The sequence below is a fragment of the Girardinichthys multiradiatus genome, chromosome 19, assembly GCF_021462225.1.
Source record: "Girardinichthys multiradiatus isolate DD_20200921_A chromosome 19, DD_fGirMul_XY1, whole genome shotgun sequence".
In the NCBI taxonomy this organism is placed as follows: Eukaryota; Metazoa; Chordata; class Actinopteri; order Cyprinodontiformes; family Goodeidae; genus Girardinichthys; species Girardinichthys multiradiatus.
In genome coordinates, this window is record NC_061811.1 from 1,502,122 (window position 1) to 1,512,417 (window position 10,296).

Genomic DNA, 10,296 nt, shown 5'->3' on the forward strand with positions numbered 1-10,296 from the left:
TATACCAATGTCCCAACCTCCTGGTGAGCAAAGAAGGCCATCCCATCAGATAGCACAGCTCACAGAGATGGGTCAAGGCTTTAGTAACAAACCTCTGACAAGCATGATAAACAGTGTCAATCTCTTGAGGACACCGACACGTTCATATACAACAGGTCTCCATAACCTCCAATAGATCAAATGTTGCTGTGACAAAACGCTTTTCATCTCAATAGAAAAACGATATTTATTTGAGAAGAAAAATCCCAATATGTGTTTTTTCTTCTTCACCAGATTGTCAATATGAGGCTTGGAGGTGAGGGAGTCATCAAGCAACACACCAAGGTGTTTGTACCACCTGGACCACCTCTATATTTCCCTCCTGAATGGACACAGTGGGGGTAGTTTGAGGCACATTGTTGGCTGGCAGATAACATCAGCATTCAGCACCAGGTTTAGCTGCTGAAGTGTGAACCGGACCACATTAAACGCTGTCTGCAGTGATTCGACAGGTTTAGCAGCAGTTGATCCAAACAGAACCAAGTTGTGATAAGATTCAGCGGACATCCGATGGGTTTACCCACCTCTGCCGATCCGCCCACGGTCCGTAGTTAAAGTCAGTTCCTTTTCCACAGACAATGTCGAGCCCCCAACATGGCGGAAGGTCCTGCAGTTTATCGTCCTCACTGCTCGTCTCAGCCTCCTGCTCTCCCTCCTGCTCCACTGGGACCGGACCTGTCAGAGACAAACACAGAGACGGAAAGTTCGCTGGGAATTTTCAGAAGGTATTTTTGCTACAGGAACCTACCGGGTTCATCCTGGTAATAGTAGATGTCGACGTCGTTGGACTGCATCACCACGAAGCCTTCGCCCATCAGTCTGGGAGGTCTATCACAGCACAAGCATCAGTTCACACCCCATAAAGATCACATTACAGGCTGCCTGGCTGGTATCACAGTAAGGGTCACTCACTAATACAGATCTGACGATTCGGAGAGAATAAATCCAGAAAAACACCGCTGGGTTCATTCATTCTGTTAGGAAACCAAATTGTTTTGTTTTTTTACGCCTAGCTGGGCTGCAGTAACTGAACCGAAAAAGAATTTGACATTTAAACAACAATTTAAAAGAATTAAAATCACAGCAATTGAAAGAACATTATAATCAAGCTCAGGAACCCAGCGTGAGTCCTTCTTGTATTAAAGAGGAACAACAGAAATACACACAGCTGAAAAAAATAAAAGGAACTCTTAAACAACACAATATAACTCCAAGTAAATCAAACTTCTGTGAAATCAAACTGTCCACTTAGGAAGCAACACTGATTGACAATTAATTTCACATCTTGTTGTTCAAATGGAAAAGACAACAGGAGGAAATTTTTGGTGATTAGCAAGACTCACTCAATAAAGGAGTGGTTCTGCAGGTGTGGACCACAGACCACTTCTCAGTACCGATGCTTTCTGGCTGATGTTTTGGTCACTTTTGAATGTTGGTGGTGCTTTCACACTCGTGGTAGCATGAGACGGACTCTACAACCCACACAAGTGGCTCAGGTAGTGCAGCTCATCCAGGATGGCAGATCAATGCGAGCTGTGGCAAGAAGGTTTGCTGTGTCTGTCAGCGTAGTGTCCAGAGCCTGGAGGTGCTACCAGGAGACAGGCCAGTACACCAGAAGACGTGGAGGAGGCCGTAGGAGGACAACAACCCAGCAGCAGGACCGCTACCTCCACCTTTGTACAAGGAGGAACAGGAGGAGCACTGCCAGAGTCCTGCAAAATGACCTCCAGCAGGCCACAAATGTGCATGTGTCTGCACAAACGGTTAGAAACCGACTCCATGAGGATGGTATGAGGGCCTGATGTCCACAAATGGAGGTTGTGCTCACAGCCCAACACCGTGCAGGATGCTTGGCATTTACCAGAGAACACCAGGATTGGTAAATTCGCCACTGGCGCCCTGTGGTCTTCACAGATGAAAGCAGGTTCACACTGAGCACATGTGACAGACGTGACAGAGTCTGGAGACACCTTTAGTTCAGGTCTGGGAGGAGATCCCTCAGGAGACCATCCACCATCTCATCTGGAGCATGTCCAGGTGTTGTAGGGAGGTCATAAAGACACGTGGAGGTCACACACAATACTGAGCCTCATTTTGAGTTGTTTTAAGGACATTACATCAAAGTTGGATCAGCCTCTAGTGTGTTTTTCCACTTTCATTTTGTGTGTGACTCCAAATCCAGGCCTCCATTGGTTAATTCATTTGATTTCCATTGATGATTTTTGTCTGATTTTGTTGTCAACATATTTAACTTTATACAGAACAAAGTATTAAATGAGAATATTTCATTCATTCAGATCTAGGATGTGTTATTTGAGGGTTCCCTTCATTTTTTAGAACAGTTTATGTATCTGAGGTAAGACAGAAGAATAAGTGTTCTGCTCAGCAGCCCAAATCATCTCCAGCAATATTAGTTATCCCTAAATTATTCCCATCTTTTTTTCTGCTTTAAGTCAACCAGAGTTACTCACTCGTCGTTCTGCATGCCCAGGTAGCGGGGACTGGGAACCAGCATGACGCGCACATTCTCCAGTGAGCCTTTCACAATGTGCATGTACTGGTCCAGGTGGCTGGATGGAGGCTTGGTGGCATACGTCAGGAAGGCGTCTTCAAAGTTCACACACAGAGTCTGAGGGAGGTGGTGGTTCCCGAACGCCAGACGACCCTTCAGGAAACCAGTTTTCAGACTATTTAATTACTTACAATCCTTTACAGAGAGATATTCTCAACCTGTTGACATGTCTGAACAAGCTCTGAGATGCTTACAGTGCTGATGTTGAGTTTAATCACAGGAATGAGGGAGCGCCATGATGATGTGGGCTCTGGACTCTCTGCTTTGATGTTCACACTACAAAACACCAATTGAAAGACATTCATTCCCTTTATGAATGATAAGATATGAAATCTTAGACTGAATCAGATTTAACAAACAGCAGGCTACGGTCGGACCTTTCCAGGGTATTAGCTTGGTCCTCCGGTCCCCTCTCCTCATCCTTCTTGGTGGTGAGAAGCGTGGACTCCAGCCCAAACGTCTCCTGCAGCCGTGCGTAGAGGTCGGTCCGGTTGTAGACGTGAAACTCAAAGCCGTTGACTGTCACGTAAAGCCTGGTCTCTGCTTTTGGATCTGCCCAGGTGGGAAAAAAGATGGTACAGGTAAAAACTAAGTACACCCTCTTTCCTATCCAAGATTGTATGAATCAGGATAAAATGAAGATGGTCTGATCTTCATCAAGTTCATTCATGCTTATTTTAAATCTAACCTTAAGTGAGCAGACAAGAATTGTGTGGAAAAGGTAAGTACACCCTATCATTGAACAGCATGGAGAAGCAGATTTTTCTTCTCAGCTCTCTGAAGGTCCCACCCCACCATTTCAATAAGGGTAAGGCCTGGACTTTGACTAGACTATTGCAACACCTTGATTCTTTTCTTTTTCAGCAATTCTTGCTGTGGATCTGATGTTGTGTTTGGGATCATTGTTCTGTTGATGACCCAGTTTGGACCAAGCTTCAGCTGTAGGACAGATGGACCTTCATTTGATCCTAGATTACTTTAGTAGAACAGAGGAGATCATGGTCCACTCAATGACTGCAAGGTGCCCAGATCTTGTGGCTTCAAAACAAGCCCAGATCTCCATCCCTCCATCACCATGCTTGATATGAAGTCTTTGTGTTGATTTGCTGCTTTTCTCCGAATACCTTTCTGTGCATTATGACCAAACATCTGTACTTTGGTCTCCTGTCTGCAGAGTCATTGTCCCAGAGGTCTTGTCCTTCATTTAGATGCAGTGTTGCTAACCTAAGTCCTGTGGCAATATTGTCTTTAGAGAGAAGAGACTTTCTCGATCAACCATTCCAAACAGCCATACTGGATCAGTCTTTTTCTAACTGTGCTGTCATGACCTTTAACCTGCTAACTGACTTGTAGAGTCTGAGATCGAGATCTTGGGTTTCTGGTCATTTCTCTGAGCTTCACGCTCTGACCTTTGTCTAAATCTGCTGGACGTCCACTCCTGGGAAGATCGGCAGTTGACTGAGATGTTTTCCTCTTTGGAAAAATGTTTCTCTCTGTAGAATGATGGACTTCAGAGAGTTTGTAGATGACCTTACGACCCTTTCAAGGTTGATGAACAGCAAAAGCTGCTTCTCTGAGGTCAGTGCTGATTTCTGTATGCTCATATTGATGATGATCAGTTCATTAATGCCGTTGATCAACAGCATCTGCTGCTACTTTTATGCTTAAATACTTTGGAAGCAGGGAAGGTGTACTTTCTTTTTCTCCAAACACTGAATGTCAGATTTGTCCATTTTAAACTCCTTCTGTGGTTTTAAATGAACAGAAAGGCATCTGTGTTGAACATTGCTGAACTCACCATGCTGCTTTTGTTTTGGGTTATACATTTTCCACCAGCGAAATATGAGAAAGCCGTCCTGTATCCTGCAACACACGAAGAGTAGCCAGTGAGAAAGCTTCGTCACCACAGAGACAGAGGAATAAAAGAGACTTGAACAGTGGAGATCAGGTGACCTGATGGACATGTCTTGGTTGATGTAGTAAACGTCTCTGAACATGACTTTGCCTGACAGAACAGAGAAGGAGAAGGAACCTGTGGACCAACAAACATGAAGACAATGTTAACATAACTAACACACAGAACTGCTGCCTTAACAAACTGAGAAGCAACAATTTTCTCTGCAGGTTGGGAATCAATCTGCTTTAATTCATCTCAAACCACTAGATTAAGAAATGAAACAGAAGGAATAATTAACATAGTTGTGATCAGGTAAATGTTGCTGCAGTATGAGGGCGGCCCCGAATCACTGATCCTCCAAATAAAATAAATAAAGAAATTAAATAAAAACTCCACATTTGCCGGAGCATCGTTTCAATACGTTCTGAAATCTTGAAACATTTATTTCTATGCAGAGTTGCATAATATTTCACCAAGATCATGAAATATGGCCGTGACATCAGAGAAGAAAAAATTCCCTGATGGACTAACCTGGTCGTTCAGTACCTTCAGGTAGTCAGTGGTCCGGTTGCTTTGGGTTCACAACGTTGCTGAACTTGGACCTGACCAACTGCAGCAACTCCAGAGCAAAGCTCTGCCCCCACAGACACTAAGCATGATGGGTAGATGACTCCATCAATCACTCTAGAACCCGGTCAATTTGGACTTATTAGACCACAGAACCTTCTTCTACAGCTCCAGAATTGTAATGCTCCCTGGCAAATTAAATCTGTCTCAACAGCTGGAATTTGGACCGAGTTTAGGCTGTCAGGGAGAGAAGACAGATCTGGAAACGAACATCATTTTCAATCTTTAGTTTGTTTTTTTTCATTTTTAGTACGTTTACTTTCATATTCACGTTCATATTATCCTAGCTGACACCCTGACATGCAGGTCTTTGTCTGTTTCTGACTGACTGCAAACAGGATGTGCTTCCCAAAACAAAACTAAAGGAGGAGACAGAAACGGGAGCGATGCTTTCCTCCAGCAGGAACTGTTACTGAGCTTCAGGGATTTTCTGTTAGATCTCTACTCTTTCTGCCATTTATGTCCAGAAATCCAGCCTGAAATTAGCTCCACTTTGCTGCTCCTTAAGGCTTATTGTGATTTTATTATTAGGATTCAGCTGTCGGAACATACCGATGTGAATGTAGCCATCCTTGTAAAGTCTGTTGATGACGAGGGTGAGGAAGAGGCCAATGTTGCGGGAATTGTAGTAAGTTAAATAGATGATCCATCCACAGGACAGGATGGTGGCTGAAACAAAAGGAAAACATGTTCTCAGTCACTTAAACTCATCTCCAACTGATCTACATCATTCCTTCTATAGGAGCATCCTCAGTCACACTGACCCATCCTGAAGCCACACACCTCACCACTGTCTCACTGCCAATAACTGCTCCACCATGCAGTCTATATATAGGTGTAGAAGTGTGTGGCTCTTTCGGTGAAGGGGGGTCTCACTCTAAAAGATATAAAGAATGAACAGAGTTCTGGGAGATGCTTTAAACTTCTCCATGACCTGTCTGCTGTGTTCCTTGGTCTTCATGATGCTGGTTGCTCTCTAATGTTCTCTAATGAACCTCTGAGGTCAGAAACAGAACGGCTGCAGTCAGACTCAGATTTAGTTGCACGCAGCAGGATTCTGGTGAAGGTAACTTCTAGGGGTAATCAGTTGCACTGGATTTTATTTAGCAGTACCAGAGTAAAAGGGGCTAATTACACCATTACTTTCTGTTGGCCTATCTCATATCAACACAACAAAACATACTGAAGTTGTTGGTTTTTATGTGAAAAACAAACAGTTGTGAATACTTTTGCAGGAACTGCATTTTAAACATCCTTTGTGGAGCAAATGTACCCCTCAGAGGATAACTATTATTTAAAAGGAGCATTTAAAATCTCTACCATTTTACATAACAAAGGTCATGTGAGATAACATGCAAACAAGTGCATGAATAAGGAATGTTTTTATCTCCAGTGAAACGTGCATCTCTTACCAACGAGCAGCCAGATGAAGTTTGAGTCGTGCTTGTTTAGAAACACATCCAGATCTTCTATGTTGAGAAAGGTGGTGTTTTTGGAAGGATGTCCTTCCATGGCTACAGGGTCTCAGTCAGCTGTAGAAAACTACAAATCAAGACAAATACGCATCAGTTGAGCTTCGTCATCTGATTGTTCAACAGCTCCCTAAAACATTTCATCCTAATAAACATAAAGAAAGCAGCAAGCAGAGCTGTCATTTCCTCTGTAGCATCGAAACAAGTGGAAAGGATGATGATTCAATGAAACAAAAAGAGTTTAATAAAAGTTTTCTTCAAACAATAAAAATATGCAATAGTTGGTAAATATGAAGCAAAATATTTGAAACTATTATTTTGATTTGGAACATTTTTACAGTTGCTGAAAATCTGCCACCTCAATAACTTTAAAACACTGAAATGAAGGCAAATCACAGCATTATTAAACTCACACCTTCACAAAGGGTTAATGAATTTCTAATCTCAAATTATTAAGTGATATTTTTCACTCATGTAGGAATCCTTTTCCAAATATGTCTTAAATTTCTGCTGAATTAACCACATCTCTCATCTCCAGACCTAAACCACATGAAACCTTCCACAGAACCTCTGACTAACATCATTAAAGTCAGCTAAAACAGCTCAACATAGAGGAAGCTGGCAAAACACATTTTACAAACTGCAGCACAAAATAGCACTTTGTCAGCACCTTTCTCTGTTATACAGCATGCTCTGCTTGTGTCATAAATGTAAAATGCATTAGATTAAACCTATCCACACCCTGCAGAGTAAACACATTACATATGACTCAGTACATAGTTAATACCACATGCATGTGTTTAACATGCTGTTGACCTCTCTGGAGGGATCATTGTTGCTTACATGAGCCTGGGAGCTGGTATGAGGCTGCTGAGTGTTACAGATGTATTATGTAAAAGTCTTGAAAAACTAACCATTACCAGTACACACATAACCCTAAACTTAACCTAAACTCAATTCAGAACTTAGGCTGAAACCTAACCCCCAACCCAAAACAGCTGCTAAAAATGACCTCTCTTAGTTAGTTAGAAACATCTAACATTCCTCGCCTTGCAGCATATACAGGAACACACACACATTTACTCTCACTCACTTAAAACTGTGCACATATATTTATATTATATTGTAGATATGTTTATACTGTTTCATTTGTATTGTATTGCACCGACTACGCCAAAACAAATTCCTTGTATGTCCAAAAACGTACTTGGCAATAAAGCTTTTCTGATTCTGATTCTAATCCATCCTAAATCTTGCTGATGAAAACTCCTAAAGCTCTAATCAATCTTTGCACTTTCTCAATTCTTTGCCAGATTTGAGATGGTACATTTCTTTACTTGTTAAATTTATTAATCAGTATTTAACACCTTGTCCAAGCTACCTGTCAGAAGCCTGGGAGTTGTTGTTATTATTTGCCTTTGTAATAGGATTCATAAATCTGCGACGCATATCAGTGATCCAATCCATTTAAGTTTCCCTGCAGGCATTCCTGTAAAACAGGTTTAGGTTCTGAGTTTGTTATGAAATATTCAGACAGCAGAGGTCTGGATGACTCACCATGTTACCTGTCAGCTCAGCTCACCTGACCGTTTACAGTTCTGGTTCCAGAGCTGTGTTCACTGAGACAGCTTCTACCTGTGATGTTACACAGAATGTCTTAAACAACACTGAAGCTAGCATCTGACTTGTAGGGTTATTTTAACCTAGATTATCTTTGATGGACTACTTTAAACTCTAAAAACAGTTAAAGTTGTCTAACCTTCACTACTTTATCCTACACACATTCTTTAAAACACTTTGATTTCTAAAACTTCTGTTGCTTTTTTTAAAAATACCTTTCAGGGCCTTTAAACCACCTTCGATGGGGTTCAGCTTGAGAACCCTTATATTAAACAACAATGTTTAAGTCAAATGAACCATGGGTTGTGTTTTGAAGTATCCATCGGCAGTGAAAAACAATCCGTCCCGTTTTGATCCGTCTGAGTATTTAAGATTTTTAATCAGAGCTGATTCGAAGTAGCTTTTGTACATTAAATATGCGGATTAGCCCTTTAATGTAGCTAAAATTAGGAGGCTAACTTCAGTGCAGTCTGGACCAATCCTTGCCTCCCTGAACAAACCAGAGGTGGAAAGTTTGGGATATAAAGGAGTTTCATATGATTGCTGTGCGTAAACAAGACAAAAAATGTCAACTTGACGACCCATAAAGATAATTCTAGGTGTGGAGTCATTTCTTGTGCTTATTCTTCCGCAATGAAAGACATCACGAACCGAAAGCAACACAGTTTGTTAAGATGACAGTTGAAACATTATTAGAAAGCACCGCTAACCCGTCCAAAGCAACTAGACTGCTCCTTTTCAGCTTCAGATAGCAGTCTTTAAGTTGTGGTCCCTTCAACAACGTTAGCACTGAGGCTAGCCATTAGCAAGCTAACGAAAGCAGGCCGCACCTAATAACGTCTCCTTTTATTGCCACACGCTGAACACACGTCCATTACTAAATGTGGCCTACCTTAATACTCCTAGTGCAGCAGGTGCTTTCATCCTGGCTCCAGTTATTCAGTATTAGCTGCCCTTCTATCGTTTCCAACTCCTAGCATCCTCTGTTCACTATTTACATGGCTGGTTGCCAGTTAGCGTCTCTTCCTGTTCTTACCAGAGCTGTCACAGAATTGACCAATAGCGAAAAAGAAGCCAGTCAGAGACTGACCAATTAAATAAAAGCGTTGTTGAGACCACTCCCACATCAGATTTTCTACCTATCAACAGGAACGTTTTTCGACGGTAGGATTATTCTTCAGTTGTTTTTATGTTTAAACTCTCATAAGAAGAAAGACCACAGAGCAACAAAATACATTTTAAATGTAAATTTCCTCACATGTCCAAACACTATCTACCTATGTATGATTTTACACTTTTAACTTTATTGTAAACATGTTTACTGAATTTCAATAATTTCTACTTTCTTTTAAACGTTTTGACTTAATTATTGGCATTCTAATTTATAAGGAAAATTATAAATATAAGTCAAGTATTTTATTTTAAACAGATTGACTTTATTCTACACATTTCAAGTTTATTAGAGATTAAAACTTTGTTCTAACCATTTTGACTCCATACATTTAATATTTATTTTAACCTCTAAACTTTATGCAGTAGCTACATCCTAAATGTATATAATTTATTTCATTTTTCAATATATATTTCAAGTTTATTTTGACATTTCTACGATCTTCTAAATATTTGAACCTAATTGGAAGCAGTTAAAATTTATTTAAGATAGTTTGACTTTATTCTAAATATTTTAACTTGAAACATTTTGACATTAGTCATAAGTTTGCAAGTTTATGTTGACATCTAGTCATATGAGTTTATTTTAAACTGTCATCAGTCAGTCATTTTCTACCGCTTATTCCATAGTGGGTCGCGGGGGAGCTGGTGCCTATCTCCAGCAGTCTATGGGCGAGAGGCAGGGTTCACCCTGGACAGGTCGCCAGTCCATCGCAGGGCAACACACAAACAACCATTCATACACCTAAGGTCAATTTAGAGTTACCAATTAACCTAACAGGCATGTCTTTGGACTGTGGGAGGAAGCCAGGGTACCTGGTGAGAACCCACGCATGCACAGGGAGAACATGCAAACTCCATGCAGAAAGACCCCCGGCTGGGAATTGAACCCAGGACCT

General features: G+C 41.2%; 1 protein-coding gene across 1 annotated transcript in view; it reads right to left on the reverse strand.

The window, feature by feature from the left end:
• kiaa1109 (KIAA1109 ortholog) overlaps positions 1-9,256 on the reverse strand; it is a 77,879-nt gene extending 68,623 nt beyond the window's left edge. The window contains exons 1-10 of the mRNA XM_047393250.1: positions 9,120-9,256; positions 6,548-6,677; positions 5,688-5,804; positions 4,565-4,643; positions 4,410-4,474; positions 2,989-3,163; positions 2,806-2,887; positions 2,511-2,704; positions 788-867; positions 564-714 (exon numbers count right to left, since the gene is read on the reverse strand). Of these exons, the coding sequence (XP_047249206.1) occupies positions 564-714; positions 788-867; positions 2,511-2,704; positions 2,806-2,887; positions 2,989-3,163; positions 4,410-4,474; positions 4,565-4,643; positions 5,688-5,804; positions 6,548-6,647 (1,043 nt within the window). The 5' untranslated portion in view covers positions 6,648-6,677; positions 9,120-9,256. The remainder of the gene's footprint in view (positions 1-563; positions 715-787; positions 868-2,510; positions 2,705-2,805; positions 2,888-2,988; positions 3,164-4,409; positions 4,475-4,564; positions 4,644-5,687; positions 5,805-6,547; positions 6,678-9,119) is intronic.
• Between the last annotated feature and the right edge of the window lie 1,040 nt (positions 9,257-10,296).